This window comes from Fopius arisanus, unplaced genomic scaffold (assembly GCF_000806365.1).
Source record: "Fopius arisanus strain USDA-PBARC FA_bdor unplaced genomic scaffold, ASM80636v1 scaffold00018, whole genome shotgun sequence".
Classification (NCBI taxonomy): Eukaryota; Metazoa; Arthropoda; class Insecta; order Hymenoptera; family Braconidae; genus Fopius; species Fopius arisanus.
In genome coordinates, this window is record NW_011887757.1 from 975645 (window position 1) to 1001493 (window position 25849).

At 39.0% G+C, this 25849-nt stretch overlaps 3 protein-coding genes across 3 annotated transcripts in view; 2 read left to right on the forward strand and 1 right to left on the reverse strand.

The window, feature by feature from the left end:
- Window positions 1-1504, forward strand: part of Rsod (Related to Sod) — an 8545-nt gene extending 7041 nt beyond the window's left edge. Inside the window, exons 9-12 of the mRNA XM_011300570.1 lie at window positions 6-92; window positions 172-306; window positions 514-788; window positions 1113-1504. Coding sequence (XP_011298872.1) covers window positions 6-92; window positions 172-306; window positions 514-788; window positions 1113-1482 — 867 coding nt within the window. The 3' untranslated portion in view covers window positions 1483-1504. The remainder of the gene's footprint in view (window positions 1-5; window positions 93-171; window positions 307-513; window positions 789-1112) is intronic.
- Window positions 1505-1556: 52 nt separating this feature from the next.
- Window positions 1557-4374, reverse strand: LOC105264016 (Negative elongation factor A). Its single transcript, XM_011300574.1, has 3 exons — window positions 4165-4374; window positions 2508-3372; window positions 1557-2409 (listed from the first exon to the last, which is right to left on the reverse strand). Exons 1-3 carry the CDS (start codon window positions 4372-4374, stop codon window positions 1892-1894), a joined length of 1593 nt encoding a protein of 530 aa, XP_011298876.1. The 3' UTR covers window positions 1557-1891.
- A 1099-nt stretch (window positions 4375-5473) lies between these two features.
- Window positions 5474-7074, forward strand: LOC105264049 (potassium/sodium hyperpolarization-activated cyclic nucleotide-gated channel 1-like). Its single transcript, XM_011300623.1, has 3 exons — window positions 5474-5595; window positions 5655-5822; window positions 5877-7074. The coding sequence occupies exons 1-3, from the start codon at window positions 5474-5476 to the stop codon at window positions 7072-7074; spliced, it is 1488 nt and encodes a 495-aa protein (XP_011298925.1).
- The last annotated feature ends 18775 nt before the right edge of the window (window positions 7075-25849 follow it).

Here is a 25849-nt window from a genome sequence, read left to right on the forward strand (position 1 = left end):
AACAGACACAATTGATATACAATGACGGAAGTCAGAGTGAAACGATAATTGAAGTTAAATTGAGGCATCCTGGTGAGCGGGACAGGAATGTGGTGAGTTGTCTAGTTGCACTATTTGTGTCTTAACACTCAATGACAGGTACCAGGAACGCTAATATCTCGGTTATTTCAGACGAGAAACCACCACTGGGCAATTTACGTCAATCCAGTGGGTGTTGATGCAACAGTAAAGACTAAAGCCACGAGATGTGTCGCTGGGGGATACATATGGAATCCTTACTTCACACAACTGGCGGATCCTCTGAACGTAAATCTATCAGACTAATTTTTATCAACTATTTTATATTTTATTTTATGCTTATTTTACATCGCTTCGAGTTGGATGAGACTAGGTGGCAATTAATCAGGACTTTTTAAAGCTGGTTAGATCTCACCATTCTACCCGATCAGGAATCGAACCTGGAACCTATCCGTTGTGAGGCAACGACCTTAACCACTGCGCCTATTTTTTTAGGAAGACCTCTACAGACAAGAATGTGGACCTGATCAGCCCCTCAGGTGTCACGTTGGGGATTTGTCAGCCAGGTTGGGACCCATTGATATAGGACTGGGGAGAAAAGTCTTTAGTGATGCCAATTTTCCTCTCGAGGGAGACATCTCTGCTCTCGGAAAGTCGATTGTCATTAAGGATCAGAATTTCGGGTCTCAACCGTTTGCCTGCGCCAATATCGAACCTGATTTCGATATTGTCAAGTATGCTAACATCAGGAGACCGCCCAGATTCGTCGTGTAGGTTTCTATAAATAATTATAAATAATGGAAACGTAATAAACCAGATTGCATCATAAATCACTTTTAAAAATAATCAATCCTTTTTTCCATCAGAAAACTTTATCAAATTATGAATCTACTAATTATTTACGTGGATATTTCCATTCTAATTACCTCGTGAATACAAAATGATTGATTATAAAATTCGATTTAAAGTTATTAAAATCCAAACAAAATTAATTAATTAAAATGTGATAAAAAATTATGAAAATATAATGATAAAAATGGTAATTATACCTCGAATAATTAAATCTTTGAAATTGTTTTAATTTTATATTCCAGAGCTCAATTCCTAGAAGACGTGAGACAAGTGATGGGAATCCCCGAGTGGATGCTGTCGATCGACAATAGAAAAACAAAAATCCTGCATTCAGGTGCGTGCATTCAGTTTCTCCTGCATTTTCGAGGTCCAATAGCCGGGAGAATAGAGCAGGATTTCAGTAGACTGATGTCAACTGGAAAATTAAAAGAGCCAAGTCTGTCAATTCCTGGATGGGTCCAGCCAAAACGGAAGAGCACCCTAGGTCACAGACAATGCGGAACACGTGATCCCAATGATAAATCCTTCAGAACCCCCAATTCAGCGGAAAAAATAAATTTCTCCCTCATTTTACTGCCTCTCCTCATCAATAACATTGGATTATCAATATAATTATACTTTATTTGAATAACAACTTTACAAGACTTCTTAAATTCCTCATATTTGTTAATCCAGTAATCGTGATGCCTCGAGGAAAAAATATAAGTTAAACAATGCAATCCATTCATCACATGATTCGTCGTTATATGATAACATATATTTGAGATATCTGTCTCGTCAATAGATTTATCTCAGACTGAGATTCCCTTTAATCAATTAATCTCGTCTAATTGCCACTACTTGCAATTTTCATAATTTTCTTTTTCATCAGAACGTCAAAAATTTTTAATGAATACAACGTGCGATACGTGGAGAAAACGTATAATGATTTGATTAACGAAATAGAGAACACGATGTGCGTAGAAAAAAAAAAACGACCGATCGATTGCCACCTCGAATAAGCAAAATTTGAATAAAAAATTTAATTGGATGCTGTGGCTGTGGCAGGGGCTGTGGGTGTACTGGCAGCTACAGACTCTTCAGTCACGACTCTCCTGTTCTTTTTTATTCTCTTCCATTCACCATTGGTGTAGTTCATCTGGAAGTGTGTCTCAACTAGCATTGAAACAGTTGTTCCATCCGGTTGGACGACATCCTCGACATTTTCCGAGAGCATGACAGTTACGATATTTCCAAGCTTGGGGCATGGATTTTCCCTGGAGCCAGCCATGAATCCAAGGATTAGGGCCTTCTCGGGTCGAGTGACTTTGTTCGCTGTTCTGAACATCTCCTGGGCCTCGAGCATTTGTTCTCTCGTGAGGGACAGGCCCTTTCGGGTGTTAGCAGCATTTGCAGGTGGTGGATTCGTTTGGATTCGAATTTGGGTGACTGTTTGGGCTGGTCGAACTGTCTGGACACCCACTGGTGTTGTCTCCACGGTGGTGATGGTGGGAGTCGGCACTGGAGTGCTGGGAGTTGTTGGAGTGCTTGGGGTCGTTGCTGAAAATTAAAATACGGCGTTTTAATTAAATCAGAATTAATTCCATTGTTGGAAGCTTTTTTGACAACAGCAAAAATATTTTTATAGCCAATCTTACGGGTCTGAGGAGTACTAGGAGTGCTGGGAACAGCAGCAGGTGTACTAGTAGTCGTGTACGTCTGAGTGGTGGATGTTCCCGTGATAGTGCTGGCAGTGGCTGGAGTGGCAGGTGGATTGATGGGAGCAAGACCCTGGGCGTATTCCGGTGTTGTAGATGCCTCAGCAGATGTTGGACTGGTGGTGGAGGCAGCAGCAGCTGCAGCCTGTGCCTCAGCGACTTTTTTCTGTTGCTCCTCGAGCTCCAGCATGCGCTTTCGTTTCTTCGCCTGGGCATAGCCCAGCGGCTGCTCAGTGATCTCCAGTAATTTAATTCCTCCATCCTTTCGACTTCGGCTGCTGATGGGAGTTCTCGTGTACATCGACGATGGAGTTATAGCTGGTGATCTGAATCCACTCGTTGGTACTCGGCTCGGTATTCCCTTCAGGGGAGTTGTATCTGTCATTTTTCTTGGCATTCCTCTACTTCTCACTGGTACTGTTGGTGCTGTGCTCTTCTTCAAGTTGTTAGCAGCGTCCACACTCTTCTGGAGTAATTCTGCTCGCAGTGCTGCACTCTTTGGCTTGCGCTTCAGGGTGAAGTGTTTGGTTGGGGCTGGCTGTTGGCCGACAACTGATATCAGAGCTGTTTTGTTCAAGTAGTGACACTCCAGGGGCAGCATCGCCGGGTCGTGCTGCTTCTTCAGGAGCTTTCGCAAGTCATTGACGAGCTCACCGAAAATTGGACGGTGCTCATCAAGGTCTGAGATGTCTGTGTTCAAGGATCCCGTTGAGGGAAATGTCTTCATCGCTTCGGCCAGCATCGATACCCACAGCTCGCTGTCCAGGGACGCCACCTCGATGATCTCCTCCAGCTCTCCTCGCCACTGAATTTTTTTTTTAATTATTTTTTCAATATCGATATCATTTTTTTTTCATCAGCTTCAGGTGAAAATTTGGGTAATACATGATTTATTGAGGAGATGTTGAAGACGTGAAGTTTCATCTGTTTCGTATCGATTTTTTCAACATCGTGGGAGATTTTTTAGAGAAGTAAATCAATAAATGCATAAACAATAAATAAATGATTGTTCGTCCGGGAGACATTTTTTTAGGGTTCAAATTAAGTCTATATTGATTCAAATCGCATCATTTATTCAGAAAAAATTCACGACTTAAGATTTGATCGACTTGCGAACTTTGAGTTTTAATTAAAAATCTCAGAATCTATAGGAGATAGAAAAATTTCGGTAGAACTTGAATTGTAAGTTATTCTTTGCTCTATAAAAAAGGTCCTTACAAAAATTCCATATTCCATTCGATTCTCCCAATATTCGACAAACATCAAAAGTACAAACGGAAAAAAAATGCCCATTTAACCCCCCACTTACCCACCGAAGCCCCAAACCTGAAATCGTCATTAATATTAATTTTTTCTCTTGAAATTAATTAATAATCAAGTCACGTTGGACTCGATCTTTATCCCGCCATTATCCCAGATGGCGCTGGTAAATATTTTCAAAGTATTTAAATGGAAAAACACAAACGTATGCATTGACTTCGTAACGATGCAGTGACCGGAAATTATTCAGAAATTATCGAAATACACAACTGGTCAATTGATTTATGCGATGGTGATGTGTGGTAATGAGGGTAATGTGATGAATGTGATGACTTACCTCCTCAACATTGCGCCTCGGTATGTGAAAGAATGAAAGGAGTAATTTGAGCTTGACTTGCGTTTGGAGATCTGGAAAACAGTCCTTTATGTTTCTCAAGACTTCAGCATTCAATTGCGAACAGATCGAACTTCCTGTCCAGCTGTCGTTTGACGTTCCCAACTTGTTATGAAGCCACAACGAAGTATCACTGTCCCTCACATTCGCCATATTGGAAGTTGTGCCAGTGCGCTACATCGCATTTATAGTTGATGCGTCTCGATATCTCGATGTGGTATCGATTTACCTAGGATCGATAGTCTCGGTCGATAACTTCTTGGTCGATATTCTAGATCGATTGTTAATTCGATTCAAATTCTATTTTTGAAGAGTAGGAAAACCAGTTTTTTTTAAGTTTTATAGTTGTTTCGTTTTTCATACCAATGATTGTTATTTTTTTTTTGACGAAATTTTGCAAATTTTCAGTCAAAAAATTGAAAATTCACTTTTTCAAGACACATAATTATTTCAATTGAAACTGAATTTTGAATGGATAGAAAAATCATTTATTTGATGTTCTAGTCTTTACGCGAAAGACTGTATCAATTTTTTTTCCAGAAATTTGAGAAATTTTGAGTCAAAAAATTGAAAAATCACTTTTTCAAGACACATAATTATTTCAATTCAAACTGAATTTCAAATGAATAAGAAAATCATTTTTTTTGATGTTCTAGTCTTTACGCGAAAGAATGTATCAATTTTTTTTCCAAAAATTTAAGAAATTTTGAGTCAAATAATTGAAAAATCACTTTTCAAAAACGAAAAATCTTCACGTTTCCTACAATTCTAGATCATCAACATAAAAATTCAGAAAAGAAAAAGAAAACGTGAGTTTTCTTCTTAAATTTTTATTTTGGTGTTCCTTTTAGTATTTTTTAATTCCCGTCTATTTACTCTACATGAAATTCGAAGGCTGGTTATCACCGTGCTGCCTTATCAATCAATGATTCATTGATAAGCACTCAGTGAAGGACATACCTCTAGTCGGTAAAAATATTCTAAACCCCCCGTCGATTCTGCCACCACCAACTTCGCTTGTCGATAAGTGAGATATTTCCTCCAAACAACAGAAGACGCTCAAATATTTCCTCGAAGATGGCAGACAGCGTCCTGAGCCCCTAGACTGAATCCTAAAATATTCCTCAAACAAAAAAACAAAATGCATCGAGTCCAGCACGAATGCCAGATCGACCTAAAAGCAAACGAGATATTCTTCCTTCCAAACCGGACATTCCTGCAGCGAGTGGGAAAATCCTTGCGAAAGATCTTCATGGCTTCACCCCGGAATCCGCGAGCTGTCCGCTACCTAAGAAACCAGAGTGCCATAATCTACGAGTGCCGACGGCACACGCACGACAACAAATCGATCATCCACCCCTTCAGTATCTTCCGGTGTCCGTCCTACAAAAACCTGCCAATGAATATTGAACAAGGATGACTGATTGTTTCAGGTACTGGTGGGACTTCCTAATGCTGCTGAACCTCGTCGGGAGTCTCCTTTCCATTCCCCACCAGGCGTCGTTCGATATGTCTAGGTCCCTGACCCCATCCTGGACGCTCATAAAAAATTTATCCCTCACCATTGACTGCATCGACATTCTCCTCAATTTTTCCACAGGGTAAGTAACCCAATAAATAAATAATCCGAGTTGATGACTTCATGCATAATCCAGATACTTCGCCTGGACTCGAAGAACAGTGGAGATGCGGCCCAAGATGATCGCCAAAAAGTACGTGCTAACAGGGACATTCATTCCAGATTTCCTAGGCTCGCTACCAACGGACCTGTTCTTCATCCCGACGTGGAACTCGTGGATAGTCGCCCGTGAGTTATCCAGCCTAATCCACATCTTCCGGATATTCTCAACGAGAACGTACCTGAAGAGAGTGGCAGAGGCATACGACGTGCCCCCAAGTCTCTCCAGCATCTTCACCTTCATTCCACTGTTCCTGATCAGCATCCACTGGCTGGCATGTATCAGTTGGATCATCCCAGTCGCTTGTATATCGTTGACAGCGATTGAGCACCCAGACGAGTCATCGTCTTCCTGGATATTCACCCACGGGCTTTGGAACACGGATGACCAGGTGAAGTACACATCTTCCTTGATGCGAGCAGTGACGATTCTGACGAGATCAGGATTCTTGTCGAAAGAGCCATTAGCTGATGAGGACCAGTACATCGCTATGATAATCCAAATCCTGGGAACTGTCACCCTGTGTTACGTCGTCAGCCAGGTGATGCTGATGTTCAAGGGTGGAAACAGCTCGAAGCTCAAGTACCAAGCGACAGTTGCTCAGTTGAAACAGTACATGCATCACAAGCAGCTCGAGAAGAACGTGCAGAAGCGCTTCCTTACGTACTACAAGTTTCGATATCAGCAGCACTTCTTCCGTGAATCTGAGATCCTCAATACCCTCTCGTCGCAGGTTAAACTCGAAATAGGTATGTATTTGTGCAGAAAGTTGGTGGAGAACGTGACTTTCTTCAATAATTTGCCTGTTTCGCTGCTGACGCGAATCGTTGCGCAGCTGAAGTCTGAGATATTTCTGACGAATGATGTGATTGTCAGAGCTGGACAGATTGGTGATTGCATGTATTTCATAGCAACTGGTACAGTTGCTATTTACACAGATTCTGGCAGGGAGATATGTCATCTCGAGGATGGAGCGCATTTCGGTGAAATAGCATTAGTCATGGCTGATGAGAGACGAGTGGCTAATGTCATTGCCGTGGAAACATGCGAGTTGTATAGACTCGAGAGAGCAGACTTCATCAAGACAATTCATCCGTATCCAATGCTCTGGGACAGGATAAAGAAAATAGCGATGGAGAGACACGAGAAGACAATGATACTGGATACACATTGAAGGGGAATTGGTCCCCGCCCATTTAGTTGAAACAATGGTCTTCGCTTTGCGCATCGACGCATGGGCAGAGAGGGTTGGACCATTGTAATGGGTTTGTGCGATGCGCCTGTCTGGTAGCAGCTGAACAATTCTACCGTGCGCCAGTGCCTGGAGGCGATCCATTGTTATCAGCTCAACTGTGCGGCTCCTGGATAGGGAGCGCCATTATTGAGTGTGCCACTGTCTCCGTGGCCACACCCCCGAGACACCTGTATCTTCTGCACGTTCTAGCTTCTAAGGTTACCTATCAATAAACATCTTTCAAATCTTTTGACTTGGTGTTTACCTCAAACCATGACTCTCTGATTGATGAGTCTTCAATTGAGCGGACGGATTCACCCCAAGGACGATCATCTCAGAATGATAACTCGCTTTTGAACTCAAAATTGATGATGTTAATTTGAATTTTGAAGTCTTCAATCCGCATCAACAGCAGTCCCAAATTCCGACTGTCGAAATCTCCAATTACGGAGGTCTTGAAACACCTGTATTTGTTTGGATGCAGCTCTGATTGTCGTTGATGAAATATTAGTCCAAGGGCTTGGGTCAAGCTGACTCTGTGGATTCCCTCGCCTCATCCACATCATCTGTATTTGTTGAAAGTCAATTGTTCCGGATGAGAGACGAGTGTCTCACCCGGGGAGCTATGAACAGTTCTCCTCCGGCCCTGGCAACCTTTACTTCTCCTTCCTGCACACGCGCCGGGTCGATACTCTGCGGGCTACCCGCAAAAGCCTCCCCTTCTCGCTCAAACACAAACCCCTTTCGCCCTTCTTCCCCCATACATTCATCTCCGCTCTCACCCCTTTCACCCGCAATTCACCATTCCCTTCCATCTCGCGTTCCTGTGTATGGGGTACCAACCCCCCACCATCCCCTCGGTGCATCTACCACTTCGATATGTTGTCTCACTTCCGCAGTCAATCCTTTCAGTCGTTATACGAAGTTGCGCATGTAGGTGGCCCAGTTGATTGATCATTTGTCGATAGAGTAACCAGTTTGACTTTTTTTTTTTCAGTGTGCAGTCGTTTGTGGAGGCAATTCCTCGATATGGATGGGCCGGGGGCCGAGGGCTCGCGTCAAACATGGAGTAACGGCGGCATCGATGGGCCATTATTTCATTGCCCGGAAAAAACTCTCCTTTCGACTTCCTCCTCTTCTTTCCAGCTACAGTCGTTATACAATCATCCCCCTCGTCGCAACGTCAACGATACTCGTCGATACTGGTTTCCGTTTACCATTCAGCGCTCCAGCTAAACTGCCTGCACGTACTTCCGGACCTGTACATCATTTTTCCTGGGGCTTTTTGCGGCTCTTTGGGTGGGGAACTTTTTTTGTTTTCCATTGGGGTTCATTCTCATTGTCTCCAGTCCACCAGAACCCGTCCCTTGTTTTCCGAGTGATTTTACTCTTGAGGTTATGGTTGGGACGCGCTCCTCAGTTTAGGCGCCAAATTCAAATTCAGTTAATATAAAAATCTGTTTTAGAGGTACTTTTGCAGAAAATTGGTAAGTTTTGGTCAATTATTGAAATTGTAGTGAACATTTCGAAGGTTTGGGGGACAATTAATTGTTTAGTTCTTCAATTAACAATTTTTATTGCCCTTCGATTTCATTGCGGTCTATGCGAAATGCTGCGTTTTGCCAGTATTTTTTTTTTTTGAATCATTAGTGTTTGATCACAGATGGCAGCGTTTATGCGCTCCTCAGTTTAGGCGCCAAATTCAAATTCAGTTAATATAAAAATCTGTTTTAGAAATACTCTCGCAGAAAATTGGTAAGTTTTGATGAATTATCGGAAATGTAATGACTACTTCGAAGGTTTGAGGGTCAATTTATTGTTTAGTTCTTCAATTAACAATTTTTATTGCCTTTCGATTTCATTGCGGTCTATGCGAGATGCTGCGTTCTGTCGGCCTTTTTTTTTTTTTAATCGTTAGTGTTTGATCGCGGATGGCAGCGTTTATGAGACAGTGTCAACGGCGGTGGTTAATGATGTGGGGTTGGAGGCGGGCGTCGCCCTGCATCATCCCGTCACGCCACATTGAGCATCATTGTCCGCTGGTAAAGTCGTCATTTTATCGCTCAGGGAATTGTGTGCGTGTGGGCATGCGGACGTGAGCTCTGGTCCTCTTTCCATTTTCCTTTTTTATTATTTCGCCGCGTGAAAAGTGACCGCTTCCGCTTCGCGGATGGGAGAATGTAATAGGGAGATGCGAGAGCGTTATTGATGGGGAAATCGGGGTCAGGGTCGGGGGCTATCGATCAAGCATCTCCGATATTACAATCTCGAGGGGGCAAGACCGGTTGGTCATGAGAGAAGAAATTAGCTCTGCCGAAAATACATTTGTTCCGCTTGAAAATATGATAATTCTGTCGGATAATGGAAGATATGATTTTGTGATTTTAATAATAAATAAAAATAATTTGTGGCCTAGATCTGTTTGACCTCCCACTGAATGAAAAATATCTATCATCGGCAGGGGACAAATGAATAATATAATCAATAATAATGAAAGTCTGAGATGAAATTGTGCAGCGGTATTTTAGCTGAGAGAATGGTTCTTCTGATAATTCAAAAATATCACCAGACCTAAAAATCCCACCTCAAACTTCTCCTTTAATGATAATTTTTCACTTTCTACTGAATGTTCAATATTATTATTTATCATGATATTAAAAAAAAAACTGTAAACAGGAAAAATTTCACGAATCGTGTTCACGTAAATTTTCCGTATTTCCGCGGTCGATTTTCGATTTTTCTTTTCGATTTTTCTCTCGGGGTGAAAAAATCCAGCGTGATTATCTCGATGCTTTAATTATTACCCAAATATTTTTGTAATGAAATATTTTGTCGGGTGAAATATGGCACGCTCCATGCGTCGGCTAACGAGGGTAGATGATTTTTCTGCAATTCACCCTTCGCTACTCTCGATTATCTCTGCACCGTTAAGGCATTCATCGTTGGGTACACGTTTGGCGCTAAACGGTACCCCTGATGCAATATCCCCGAAGGATGATTTGCACAAACCACTGAGTCGAGTTGATAAAAATAAAAAGAAAACGAGGCTTATCAGACGATTTGTATGTCTGTCCGGATAATCACAGCGTGACGGATATTTCTTTGTGAGGGATTTGGCAGTTGGCCGAGAGCAAAGTTTGATTAGTTTGAAGAGCTTTTTCTTCAACTTCACCTCCCGCGTTTGTTTTCACAGCATTAATTACTTTTAGTCGAGTCTGGGGGGGCTCAATGGTCTTTTGTGAGGGAACGGGTAAATTTGACGTCTAAAGTTTTGTGACGGATGAAATATTTTCTCTGGCTAAAGTCATGCATCACGATGGGCTAAATTATGAATGAATAATTATCCTGGGAAATTAGCTGTTGGGGTAATTGCGCGGAAATGGTATACTGCGAATAGTCTTCATTTTCATTTTCGATGGTGACGGAACGCACGATTTGCAGAACTTTAGAATTGGAATTATGAATCTCGCACAATCTATTTGGATTTTATTAATTAATTTTATATTTAATTAAGTTTATTCATTAATTAGCGGCGGCGATTGCTGGGTAACAATTTATTGAATAAATTACAAAATGCGTGTTTACATGACTGTCGATTTTTATTTAGCATTTTTTTTGTGCAAAAATTGAATATCAATTTTTTTTGGTACAATTCGTTTTTGAGAATTTCAATAAAAAAAATGATCTTTCGGGAAATTGTGTATCTCGAAAAATTCTCGGCGGATCGACCTGAAATTTTTCATAGATCTGCCCCCAAGTAATACCCATTATTCCACAAAATTTCAGATTTTTAGTTTAGATCCCACTATTTTTAATAATTTTTTCACTAATTTCTTCATTATAATTTTATTAAAAATCGTGAAGATGATGGATTACAAAGCTTCCACTCAAGCCTAAAGCCCCAAAATAACAAAAGTATTCCTGATATCTCCATTTTCTTCACCCCTCCCCCCTCTTCACTTCAATTGCTGTATAATTTCCAGTGGAATACTATTTTTGATAGGAGAGATCCACAAACCAAGAAAACCGAACAATCTCCACTAAATTCAGTTGCTCTGACGAAAAATCCAAGAGTATTTCATCATTTTTTAACATCGCGTTAATCTCAGTACTCCAGAGTAATCGTCGTTTGTAATTTAGGTATACGAAATGAAAAAAAAAAAAGAGGTGACATGAGTTTCGTCGGAATGCATAAGTATGTAAAGTGAAAGAGGGGGTTGTGGGACGAGTGGGACCACCCGGTGTGCCAGGTATCTGAATTAATTATTTGTTTTAATATAAAATCCGCGGGGTGTGATTTAGTTGGGCCCGCCACGGGGGCAAGTGGCCGACCGAGCGCATAAACCAGTCGACGTCGTGTTGTTTTCCAAAGGGAGGAGATGTATGTGTAAAGCCGGGGTAACAAGTTACCTTATATACCCATATAAGTGTATGTAGAGGTAATTGTCCATCCCTCTTGGGTGCGTGTGCGTCAAAAAAACGCGAGAGACCGCGTGCGGCACGACGCGCCGTACAAAAGGGCAAAATTGAAGAAACAAGAAGGGAAAATAACAAATAGAGGTGGAGAGGAGAGGGGGATTGTACGGGAAAAAAAAAATTGAGGGAAAAAAAATGGGGGGGACGGAGAGAGAAAAAGGAGGAGGACACAATATCCGGCGGTTTGCGTGCTTGAAAATTGCGCCGACTCTCCCAGCGGGTGCATTCTCGCGTCTTCTCCAAGTGCTCTTCGTGCATGTTCCAACCACCCAAAAAACGCATCTCCTGAAAATTCAAGAGCCCCAACATCCCGCTGAGAAACCACTGAAATTTTTACAGTTAATAAGTATGGATTATTCAGTCATTAATTATCGTTGTTAGGGTGCGGTTAAAATTGGGGGTTAAAGGGCTCTTAATCGTAGGCATTAATGGCTTCATTAAGACTTTAGGATTTTGGTATTCTTAGGTGAAGTGTACTGCAAGATTTTCGATCATCGGGAAAGTTGAGGGTGGAGATTACTATAATGTAGGAGATTTTATCGTCAGAATGTGGTGAATTATTTTTCAGCTTGACCTTCATGGAAATTTTTTACAGATCCCTTTTAAAAAAAAGCATGTAACGTTTTTTGTCAGCTTTTTTTGGCGCTATGCATATCAAATTATAACTATATAATATGATATATATAATACATATATATATATAATACATATATATATATAATATATATAATTATATATATATATTCATTTTTTTTACTATAATAATATTTAATATTTTTATTTTTATATTATATTATACTAAATTTATATAATATAATATATAAATTGAATATAATTTATAAAAATAAATTAAATTAAATCATTAAATTTATTTATTATTAAATTTTTAATTATTTTTATTTTTTATATAAATTTTTAGACTTTTTCCTTTCTTTTTTTTGAAATTCTATATATGTATATATTATATTGGAAATAACCGTGAATATAAATATATATACTCCAATGATAACACCCCATACGTGGACGATTTGGCGCGCATAGCGCGCCATATACGCTAGTACAGGCATAAAAAAATTATTACTATTGCATAGTAATGCTTCCTAAATTATAGTCATTCTTACTAGTCGTGGATATTTATATAGGGCTCCCATAACTCTTTTCTCCCTGTGCCAAGGAATTTTAACTTCCCCTCCTCCCCACCCTTCCCCTTCCCACCCCCTCAACCTGATATTGCTTTAATTGTTTAGCCAGAAAAAATAATATGTCCAATTAATGCTAGTCTGATAAAGTAAAATTGTACATTATCAGAGCAAAATATATAAATAATAATAATAATAAATAATTGTGATATTTTGGAGCGGGATAAAGATATTTATTTATAAATAAAATTTTTTCTGTCAGTGAAAAATATGTAAATTTTGGGAAACATTTGGAATAACAATGAGAATTTTCCGTGTAAAACGAAGGAATAAAGATTGAAGAATAAAGGGAAGGGGAAGAAATTTGAGTGGTTGCCTCGCGGTCTCTCCCGCATGTTCTCTCACAGGGGAATCTCGTTAATGGATGGGATACTTGCGTGATTGTGTTTACATATACAGGTACGTAAGAGAGACCGAAGCAGTGTCAGATCTGTGAGTGTAGAAGTGAAACAGAGGTATTGGGAAGAGCCATCAGTGGACCACTAATCACCACTAATGTTAATATTATGCAGCGGCCACAATGGTCTCTACGTGGAGCCACGATAAAGCACGTAGTGGATTCGTCCGGAGGATGCATGCACCTCTCTCATGCAATATCCCCCCATGCACTATTCCTATAAACCCTGTAAGACATTCCTACCTCCATCTTCTCCACTCTCTCTATCTTACTCACCCTGGTGTTTTATTTGTCCTTTTATTCCCCCTGATTTCATCCAGGAGAGTCTCCTTTTGCGCATCACCATGTTTCCGTCACCGATGCACCACAACCACGCGGAATAAGTCACTTGTTTATCTGTCGTAACCTTTCGAACCCGTACCATGTACAGTCGATCAATGTTTGTTGCTTATTCTACTAAGAAATATACTTTTTTGCCCTTTGATGTTCAACATTTTCATCTGTCCATTATCAACTTTAATGCTGAATTCATTTTTCAAGAAAGAAATAAACATGGATATTTTCAAGTCTCAGGTGAAATTAACAGGAATTTATATTAGTACTTGAGCATTCAAGTACAAAGTATTTTTTGTACTTGAGCACAATTCAAAGTACAATTCAAAGTACAAAGTATTTTTGGCCTTGAGTAAAATTCAAAGTACAAATGACAAAAGTACAAAATTACAAAGTACAAATTCAAAGTACAAAGTATTTTTGTACTTGAACTTTGGCTATTAAGTACTTGATAAATCTAGTACTTGATTTAGTACTATCCCCAGACGTGCTAAGTACATTAGAAACGTAATACTTAAATTTTTGTATCAAGTTTCAAGTTCCTAGTGTACTTGCGACATAAAGTACCAAGTACTTAACGTACTTAATGTATAAAGAACCGAGTACTTGATACGTTTAATTAATAAAAAAAATGAGTACTTGGTACTTGATGCACTATATTAGTACTTAAATTTGCAAGTATTAAGTATTTGTACTTTAGCTGCAAGTACTTGAAATCCAAAGTACTTTATTGATACAGCATTTAACTTTTCGCGTCAAGTTTCAAATTATCAGTGTACTTGACGCATCAAGTACCACATACTTAACGTACAATACCAAGTATCAAGTATTTGTACTTTAGGGGCAAGTACTTAATATTCTCAATACTTCATTGCATCCATATTTAAGTATTTCCGTTACCTTTCAAGCACTCAATATTTTCAAGTACTCAATGACTTTAAAGTCCCAAGTAATTATAGTATACTTCACTACTTGTCAGTCAGCGAAGTAGCTCAACAATTATTTGTATTTCCTTATCTTTTCCTACAATTATTTCAATACCTCGTTCACTCTCTTTTGATTTTCTACACGAATCATATAAAAATTAGCACATGCCCATTTTTTTTTTCCCACTTTCAAAAATTTTTGTGGATCAACACGCAGTTTAAAATTAGCGGATTTTAATCTGGAGAAATTCAGTTGATTCCCCGTTGCTATTCACAAATATGAAAGCAATAATTTTTTATCCATTAAAATTATCCAACTCCCACGTTAATTATTCAGCCGTGCTCAACATTTCAGTATTTCCATCATGTTCATGCTTGAATGGTTTTATCAATGAAGCCAAATAAATAGCGAGTAAATTTTCCATACTAAACAAGCTGATAACAGGAAGCATTGCCCACTGGTATGCGTTACACGATGGAGAATGATACCGATGAATGGATTTACCTGATTTGAATATTCAGCGTGTCCTATCTTTATGGAAAAACTGGCCAATAAATTTAAATCACGTATTATTTTGTCCTTTTATCAAAATTTTCGTATAGATTTTGTCCCCAACACATTGTAACAGCCACCACTGATGCCCACCAATAATATTAAACCCCACAGAAAAATTAGAGGTAACGAGATATTATAAAAATTTATCCATGAATGATAAAATAGTCGTGTGCGATTATACACTGAGGCAATAAATAATTGAATTTACCTGAGCAGCACGCATACCGCATATACTATATTCAAGTTTGCAACGAAAATTAATAACGTGCCCATGGGCTTTAGCCACAAAGAAAAGGGAGACCTATAAATAGCGGAGACACGAGTAAAAGAGCTGATATACAAGTGGTTGTGTGGAATAACATAATTCTATGGTTAAATTCACTGATGATGTGATGCATAAAAGGTGCGTTATTAGTTGTTGCATGTGTCTGGGGTGGTATGTCCAATGGTGCAGGTAGTATAATTGCTTCAGCCACTTCCGTCTTGTATACCAACCCGCGGTGAAAATACGCTTGAAATACGTATAACGTCAAGCACCCGGTAATTACAGAAGGCTCCAATAGAAATAATGAAAATCTATTAGACAATCTGAAGGCGAGGGATTAATGAATATCTGATTGATCACCAGTCTTATCTAATCCGATAAATTTTCTACATTCAATGTGCATTTCCTTAAAATTATATTCCCACATATTAATTGGGGAATTATTCTTGATTTATCGAATCGTCAGTCCAATATTTGCTCATTTTTTTCATATATAATATATATATAATATCAATTTTTTTATAGACTTGGATTAATCCCGAAATTGGTATTTTAAAAATTACGAAAATTATTGTTTTATTTATTTTTTTATTCTTATCTAATCCGATAAATTTTCCACATTCAATGTGAATTTCCTTAAAATTATATTCCCACATATTAATTGGGGAATTATTTTTGATTTATCGAATCGTCTGTCCAATGTTTGCACATTTTTTTCATATATATTACATATAATATATATATAATACCATTTTTTTTATAGACTTTTGGATTAATCCCGAAATTGGTATTTTAAAAATTACTAAAATTATTATTTTATTTATGTATTTATTTTTTTATTCTTATCTAATCCGATAAATTTTCTACATTCAATGTGCATTTCCTTAAAATTATATTCCCACATATTAATTGGGGAATTATTTTTGATTTATCGAATCGTCAGTCCAATGTTTGCCCATTTTTTTTATAAATATATTATATATAATATATATATAATACCAATTTTTTTTATAGACTCTTGGATTAGTCCCGAAATTAGTATTTTAAAAAATAGTTAAATTATTATTTTTTTACGAAAGGAAATCGGTAACTCTTGATGAGATTGAATTTCCGGTCGGTGTCCGATTCAAATTTCATTATAAACTCTTAGAATTTTTTATCATAACGTATCGGGATTAATGTCCGGGTTTTCAGGTTTCAACCTAATCAGGGGTCAGGCTGTACTCTCTAACAGCTCTAATGATTCACATTGCATCATCTTATTTGTTATCATCTAACATTACTCATGTATTATCTCCTCTCGATAAGAGATTCTTCAACTGTCTCCAGAGACGCGACTGATTTTAATCAATATTGGGGTACGAATATTCAGGTTTTGTAAAAAAATTCTGATGAAGTTCAAACTCTACTAAATCCTATTCAAATAAATGAAATGACTAAAAAACAATCATTTCACTCTAGCTGTCCCAAAATTTCGGACGCACAAGGTGCCCCTTATCAGGTACATTCTTAATTCTGCGCCACGAGACCCAAAATCTGAGTTAGGATTTTGTGAGAAACGATTAGACAGGATTAAATAAATAAACCGTCGATACTAATTACCATGGAATCCAACAATTAATTCCTGATCAGGATTCCCGATCAGGACGGGCCCAGCAGTATCTGACCCACACGGCTGTCCCCGCGACGCCCCCGTGAATCCCCCGAATTTTGACCCTCGATTCAGATCCGAGGATCCTCAACAAAATTCTACCCAAAGCTGAATTAGATCCCGATAAACCATGTGAATTTCTTCCTGGGCATTCACGAGTGGACGAGTAAGAGCGCCACCTTGGTACATGACTATAACTGCTCGCCGTGGCCGCTCGGGGTCGCTGACTCGAACGGTCGCCGATCCGTCAGTCGATTACTCGCGGGGATCTTACGTGAACATGGAAACAGGTTCTTGGAATCCGGTTCTCGATTCTACATACGACTCTAATCAACGCGGCTAGATTGCTGCATCGCTCTACCCCCTCAACCCCCCCCACCTCATCTCCCCCTTCCCCCATCGTTCCCCCTTGACTCGTTTATTCGCCTACCTGTTAACAGCAAATTCACTCGACTCATGACTTTCTTCATGCTCTGTATTGCGTACCCCTTTGTGTTCTTTATTATTAATTCCCGTACCCACCCCTCTTGTCGCCCCTCCTGCCCTCCCCTCCGCCGCGCTTCGCCCCCTCCCGCCGTTCAATTTGGAATCACGCGGAACCGTGTGATAGCAAAAGTAAAACATTTTGATTAATTACGGTCTCTATGATTGAAAAGAACGGATGTTTGTCAATTCATTTGTCATGTCCAGAATATTGTTCGGTTGAAAGAAAAAAAATATTGAATAACGAATATAATGAAACGGAAATATCGGAGATCTCTATCGAGGAATTTGTACAACTCCGGGTTGAAGAATAGCCGTGGATATTCCAATTAGTGGTAATTGATACAGGTGATAGGAGTTCTTGATTTCGGTGGACATGGAATCAATCAAAAAATATTGATGACTGGTTGGTTGGAGACTCTTGGAAAATTACGAGGAGAATGTCTTGAGGGGTAAAGGATGGGAGAGGACAGTGGCGGAGACAAATACATATGGCATACATTATGTACCAAATATATACTCTAATATACTCGAGTTTACGGTGGCTCGGAGGCGCACGCATGGACACACGGCGGTGTATGAGGCACCTCCGGAGCTCCATCGGGGCCCCCGAGGCGCTCGTCCGACGGCATTCCTGCCCTCCCTCTTCATTCTTATCGGATACCCCCACCACCACCACTCAGTGTATTCACTCCATCCTAACCCTCTCTCTCTCGCTCCCTGGTGGGAGAGGTTGAAGTTTTCATCTCGGTCTCCCAATTTAAGCTGGAGTCGTTACGAATTTTGTCACCTGTACTGCGGACAGACAAGCCCACAGGGCTGAAGCGTAATATTACTTTTATGTCATGGCGGCCGATAAAACGGATGGAATTGATTTTCCTCCCGTCATCTGGGAAGTAAAATCGAACTTTTCGTGTAGGTATGACGGAAAATACTGTCACAATACTACATCCTCGAGAGGATGGGTATGTTGGTTATGACCTTGAGGAGGACCCCTCAATGATTATCAACATCAAAGAATCGTAAGAGCCTAATATTAAGGAACCTAATCAAAATTACCTGGAAATTACTCAATTGGAAAAATAACCCTATAGAAAACTAACTTTGGAATACTTTTCTCAAGTCAATGCATCCCCGAGGAAAATATTTTTCGTTTCAGCGCCAGCTATAGAATATTATTAGAAAAATTGGAAATACTAGTACATTTCGACACTAGGCCGTAAGGAATTCTCCATCGAATATCGCCATCGACATCTGGGATGAGAAAACCATATCTTTCCACCGAGCGGCCGTAAAGCGCTGCTTTACGGATCGTCTGAATACCCATTAATTGCTCGCCCATATATTCCGACAGAAAACACAACACATCAGCCATAAAAGACAATTACTTGCCTCCATATTTTTTCGATAAGGGCATTCGACCTTGAGCATTAAGACACGCTGAAAAGAACTCAATAAAATTTTCGCGCAGCATAAAATTCCAATATCCCACACGCACGCTCTATTTCCATAACAGAATCTTACGAAAGATCGAAAGATGAGCGCACCTGACTGGGCCTCCAGTGATGTCTCATCGTCATTCGGGACGAATATTCGAAGGCGAATGATAATCTTTAATCTGCGCGCCATTGGAAAAACCGTATCGCGCAGCAGTAGCAAGCAGAGGCTCCCTCTTAGCCTACAATCTGTCTTACATATTCATTATAGCTGGAGGGCGAAGTGGGTATTATCTTGGATGGTCGGGTTTGAAACAACGTATAGCTTGTAATTTTGAGTCCAACCCCTTTCCCCCTCACCCCTCTCATTCAACTTTTAATTTTTTTTTCCCCATCCTTCCCTCCACCATCGCTCCACCATCGCTCCACCATCTCCACCATCTCGTATGGGATCCGCGTAATGACAGTTTGCTACGGATGCTGAGACTCCTTGAGAAAAGATCGGAGCAATCGGAAGGATATCTGATTGTAATTCCCATTCGATTCGCTCATTCGTTGAAAATAAACAAAAATGATCTTTACACTTGGGTAATTAAGATTGCTCTTAAAATAGGTACATTAGAAAGCTCGTTTCTCCCAGTTTCCATAGATGTATAATACACTTTTTATAATGCACGTGTTGACCTGTCTGTCGACTCAGGGGAGGGAAGGGGGGAGTGAAAATGTTGAAATTAACGCGGGTTAATAAAGCATGCACTTTATACGCTGTTTATTTAATGGTCATTGTAGTGAATGGTTAGATAGGGGGAATAAAGAACATGAGTTGGCGTTATGCTGCGCTAATGTGAGAGTACAAACGCATGAGTTGTTGTTTCAATGGTTTTATTATTGGGTGCAGGGTTTAACAGGTTCTTGAGATGAAGTTTTAGTGTGATTTGGTAAGTGAGATGTGATTGAAGGTCAAATCTGAGGAGTAGGTGAAATGATGATGAGGGTCAAATGGGAATGATGGACAGACTAAAGATCTTGAAGGTCAAATGACGGGCAACGCGATTATGGGGATGTAATCTGAGACGTGAGAAGAACAATAAGATTGATCGGACATCGTTCAAGGTCAAATGATCAACACAAACGGAACAATAGTGAAGGTCAAATGAAGGAGACGAGTGTAGTAGTAGAAACAATCGACTGTTTTTGGAGATTAATTAGGAGGGCAAGCGAAATATTTCTCTCTGTTTGATTGAATTATTACGAATGTAAACTGATAAATTATTTGCGGTCATTAATCCGTCTCTATGTACGGTTGAAATAACAAAACGATTCTGAAGGTCAAACGGATCAAACCGTTTGTTCCTTTGACCTCAACCGTTTGACCCTGAGACACTTTGTTCGTGATGCTTGTTGAAAAATCATATGATTAAATGGGAATGATTTTGATTGACGGACACACAATGGAATCAGGACATTAGATCTTGATGATGATCAGAGGGATTCCGCAATGAACAGCGGAAGCTGGGAAAATACTGCAGTGAGACAATAATCAATGGAGTTGGTGCATTGGGGTGTGGCACATCCCACTTCCCTGGCGCCTTATAGTCTTCCCCTTGCACTCCTACCGAGGAACTTGAACTCCCTTCCTAGTCCGGATATCGACTCGGGGCCACCTTTATCCCCACCTTCCATGCATCGTCCTTTGACCGGTCGTCTATACCAAGACGCTTTCTGGTTCACTTGCCAGAAGGGGTAGAGACAGAGATAAAATGCGAGGAAATTTTGTGATGGAATAGAAAATGCGGAGGCATCACTGAGAAATCCAGTGTCTTGGTGAAGTTTTAACGTGAAGATGTTTTGAGACAGTTTTCATGAGAAATTACTCGAGACCATTCGCCGAGATATCAAAGTCAAAATATCGTCAATCCTAGTCGATAAAATCCTAATGCAACGTTGGAGAAAGCAAAATAAAAATAGTCATGGAAAAAATAATCACCGAGTGTTTTTCCTCTCGGGTTGCATCACTATCGCAACACGAGAACGATCTGGAATATAATCGAATTACGCAAAAAGCCACTAGATACTGGCAGTCGGGCTACCGAGTCTCCTGGTCACCTGCTATTTCGAAATAGCAGGGGCTTTGATTATTCTGTCTGCGGGCTGTTGGCCGACTGTTTTCCCTCGTTTCGCTTCCCAAACGATATCACTCAACTTGTCCACTCACTTGCTCCAGTCATAAATCACCGACGAGTCACACGGGACTGGAGGGAAGGGCCCCATAAAACTCTTTTGCATACTATATGGGCGTCGAAAAATCGGCAAATTTTTATCCAGGGTTATTTACCCTAAGAAAATCCTGCATGGGGGTTAAAAAATTGTGACAAGCTGAAATCAGTCCGGTGTCAATCTTGTTGGAAATATTTTCGACGTTAAAACGAACAAGAAACCCGTTGTGACTGATCAGAGAGAATAATGGAAACATTTAGGCTGTTTATTACAAAACAGCCCAACACGTGGATCAACCTCATAGACAAAGGGCCTTGTCTAATGGGTAGACCTGACACCCTGGACGATCGGGTGACCGAGGACACTTGGAGACGAACTCTTGAGCAAGCAACATTAAATTTACCACAACCAACCCAGCTTATATTATATCGAGTCTTTAACCAAAGTTTAATTGTTAACAATAAATGGAAGATCGAATCAAATAATTAAATAATCGTTAAATATTGTGTCTCCTACAATCTTGCCAACAAAAGGCTGTCAAAACAACAATTGTTGGAAATATTTTCGACGTTAAAACGAACAAGAGACCTGTTGTGACAGACCAGAGGGAATAATGGAAAAATTTAGGCTGTTTATACGAAACAGCCCAACACGTGGACCAACCCCATAGACAAAGGGCCTTGTCTAATGGGTAGACCTGACACCCTGGACGATTTGGTGACTGAGGACACTTGGAGACGAACTTTCGAGCAAGCAACATTAACTTTACCACAATCAACCCAGCTTATATTATATCGAGTCTTTAAACCAAAGTTTAAATGTTAACAATAAATGGTAGATCGGATTAATTAATTAAAATAAATCGTTAAATATTTACTCTCTTACACAATAATCTATAATAATCTAATTATCAATAATAATAATAATACCCGCAGACAAGTCATGCAACTTATTAACAACAAGTTTCTCCCATCGTATAATACCCAAGAATCCGTAATTTGACAAGATAAAGCCTCTCGTTATCGTTAACGAGTTTCTCCGCAGGTGTTCCATAAAAATCTGGAAACCACATTCTATTGTTAACGATTAAACTCCACAAAGTTATCACAATACCCGAGAACACGTCACATGCGTTCAATTTTTTGTTGTCAAACATTCACTCGAGTCAAACCCTGAGTTTTCATTCCAGTTTCGCTTCATCCTGTCGCCATTACTTTTCCCGAGTTCCCCAGACCAAATATTCCAGAATATCAACACCTGCCAAAAGACTGTCAACTGTCAACTGTCAATTGGGGTCAAACTACACAATGATGCACACAAATCTTTTATTGAAAAGAGCAAAAACGATACGATCATATTACAGACCTATATAAGTTTATATTTATTATACTATCAGATCATTATTTCTTGAAGAGACCGGTGTGTGGTCTTACGACGTGTATGAGACACAATATTTTACGATTACTTAATTATTTGACTCGATCTTCCATTTGTTGTTAACAATTAAACTTTGGTTAAAGACTCGATATAATATAAGCTGGGTTGGTTGTGGTATATTTAATGTTGCTTGCTCGAGAGTTCGTCTCGAAGTGTCCTCGATCACCAATTCGTCCAGAGAGTCAGGTCTACCCATTAGACAAGGCCCCTTGTCTATGGGGTTGGTCCACTAGTTGGGCCGTTTCGTAATAAACAGCCTAAATGTTTCCATTATTCCCTCTGATCAGTCACAATGGGTCTCTTCTTCGTTTTAACGTCGAAAATATTTCCAACAGACGGAGCTCTGATGAATGTTTATTAAATAATATAAAAAAATCTCTGTTTATGGACAGAAATCATGATGCCGATGCCTTGGTTCTTGTGACTTCGAGATCGTTCATTACTTTGGCGACTGCTCTCGAAGTGTGAACACATCTTACTAAAATATAATTCAATTGCTCTTACTTAAACGTCTATTTATTTATTAACATGTCTTCCAATTAAAATCCAATATCCCTTTTTTTCGCAGACAGATGGCAGATAATTCGTAATAAAATTTCACGTCCAGACGTGTGTTGTATATGACTATTTCAGCTGTAATTTTTACCTTGTCTGGTAATTTTCGTGGAATTTTTTCTCTCGGTGTATTTGGGGTAAGAATGGTGTGATAAAACATATCGTCATGGTGTTATTTATCTGGCGATGTTTACCGCCGAGTCATCATGTTTCTGGTGGCAGTGAGTAGCCGGACTGTCAATATTTAAAGCAGCACTGTCATCCCCCAGACAAGAAAACACACCTCATAGTTCATTCATTCAGCCGTCATTCATCGTAAAACACCGGCTTGTGATTTTTTCATCATTCGACCTTGTTTCAGTTAGGGAGAGTTCGCTATCTCTGGCGTTCCTCTGCACAAGAACAAAGAGTTAAAGAGTGAGGTTAAGTGTACTCCAGAGATAGGGGAAAACAGTAGCTGTTCTATTCCGCAGTCTCTCATTTTTTATTCCACCCACTAATGCGAATCGATAATATGCAGCTTCACTGTGGTTATTGTGTTTTGTGGATGAATACATCCTCGTCCCTTGCACTTAGGCTTTCTTTGTGATTCTCATTGTGAGAGGGCGACACTGGGGGCAACTCATCTACCTTGTTTTTTTTTTTTTTTTCTACTGGGTTTCCCCTTTCTTTCACCTTTTCTTCTCTCACATTAGTCTGTTTCACTCGTAAAAAGCTTGTAGCAAACTCATTGTTCGGGATGCTTTTAGTTGCTACATTACTCGCATTCTAACGTCGTGTTTACTTCCTTTTTTTTTCTTCTTCTTTAAAACATATTTGTATCTCTGCTGATTCATCTGAGAAATGATGAACAAAATGCTCTCAGGGGAGGGCATGGAATTGGTTTTGATGAAAAAATTTATGGCTCATGGAAAATCATTTCATTCGATTGTGTGGAGAAAATTTCATTATTCTTTCTCTTTTTTTTGTGATCTCCATTTTTTTTTATTACTGTGAAAAAATTGGAACAGGACAACGGTTTCTTGGGATTGGACCGTGCAACTCACATTCTAGTTCTTGAGTTTAATTTGTAGATAAATTATTATAATCATTGTTATAATGAATTTAAAAAATCTGAGCTGTGGAATGATTTTTATAAATCCGTCTTAAATAAAAAAAAATATTTAGTAAAAATATAATTTATAGATTGAATGGATTAATAAATTTTATATTTTCAGTATAAATTCGTACAAAAGAATAATTAATTATAAATTATAAAACAAATGATATAATAACAATAATAATAATATATAATAATAATACAAAAATTAATAATAAAAGACTAAAGATTTATTTTTCATACATAAGAATAATAAATTATAAACTATAAAACAAATTATGTAAAGTAATAATAACGGAATGGATAAAGACAAAAAGATAAAGAATTCTGAATTGAATAGAAAAAAGTAGAAAAAAATCAGCGCATGATAAAATGCGGTAAAAGAAGAAAAGGTTCTGAAAACTCATAATAATATGGAAAGCTATGACTAGCATAAACTTTCGTAACTCAACAATACCCAACAGGTGAGAAAAACCAATGAATAATGCATCCCACTTTTATGGATCAATTAGTAAATCGTAACACTCAGTGAGTTGCGTGCACGGTATTGTGATGCTAATGTACCAGAAGTCGAAAGACCAAACAATGTGTTAACCTTCAAACCCTCGAAGAAGAGGTATAAACCGTTACGCCTCACAATTCCGTTCTGAAAAAAAAAGAAAATAAAGTGAAATATTTGTCACATACTGACGACAAATATTATTTGCCAGAAGTTTTTTAACCGGTCGTAATGAATGGCCGAACTGAGAACTCACCGATTCGTACATCGTCTGAAAAATAAGAATTAATTGTCGGATAATTTATTGTTATTCCACTGAAAGCTCATATTTCTAGTGTCACATATTTTGGGAAGATATCGAAAACCAATTGGGGGAGAGTTGATGGTGCGAAGAGGATGGAGGAACTCATGCCCGAATATATTACCATCAATTTGCATACATTCACAAATTGACTTACGAGGTAACGAGAAAACGTTATGAAATGGTCTTTTTGCGGACGGTGAGACTTCATCGTGCTCCTCACCTGTAGTTTGTCGCTTCACAAAAAAAGGTAATAATGCTCTTCCGAGAATTATGGTAATGCCTCAATTGTCGAATACTTACAAAAATTCGGGAATTCTTCGAGTCTGAGAAGTTCGGGCATTCGCAGCTGCAGATTGTTCCGCTGTAAAATCTCACGGTGAAAAGTTCACAGGAGAGATTTAAATTTCAATAATTATAAGATTTACCTGAAAAAATTTGAACTTTCAACAGCGAATTCCGGTACTCCAGTAATTCTCGAACAACCATGAAGACGCATTTATTTATTATTAATTTTTACTATGCCCCACTAATCTGTCATGTTCTAAGAATGATTGAGATAATCTTACGCGAATTTTATGAAGATCTAAAACTGCACGGAGAGAAATATGCACGAAAAATTACTGGTCTCGTAGGAGTAAACGCGGGATATGGCACTGCTTTGATGAAAAGTCATGTGAAATTTATGAAAAATCACTGGAGTTCTCCGGAATATTTACTGCGCAGGGCAACAAAAATTACTGGACTGATCCTCAATTTTCTCCGAAGTTCATTCGATGTTCTAAAATGTTCTGCTAAAAACCTGAAATAGTCGTACTAGTTATTCACTTTTTACTGCACTTCCAGTAAATTTTACTACACTTCTAGTAAATTTTACTGCACTTC

Bases quoted from the DNA above. Each gene is read 5' to 3' on its own strand.
- LOC105264049 (XM_011300623.1), top strand. From the start codon at position 5,474: ATGGCTTCACCCCGGAATCCGCGAGCTGTCCGCTACCTAAGAAACCAG. The intron at 5,596-5,654 runs GTGTCCGTCCTA...TGATTGTTTCAG, and splicing joins CACCCCTTCAGTATCTTCCG to GTACTGGTGGGACTTCCTAA. The intron at 5,823-5,876 runs GTAAGTAACCCA...TGCATAATCCAG, and splicing joins CTCCTCAATTTTTCCACAGG to ATACTTCGCCTGGACTCGAA.
- LOC105264016 (XM_011300574.1), bottom strand. From the start codon at position 4,374: ATGGCGAATGTGAGGGACAGTGATACTTCGTTGTGGCTTCATAACAAG. The intron at 3,373-4,164 runs GTAAGTCATCAC...AAAAAAATTCAG, and splicing joins CGAGGCGCAATGTTGAGGAG to TGGCGAGGAGAGCTGGAGGA. The intron at 2,410-2,507 runs GTAAGATTGGCT...TTTAATTTTCAG, and splicing joins TCCTAGTACTCCTCAGACCC to CAACGACCCCAAGCACTCCA.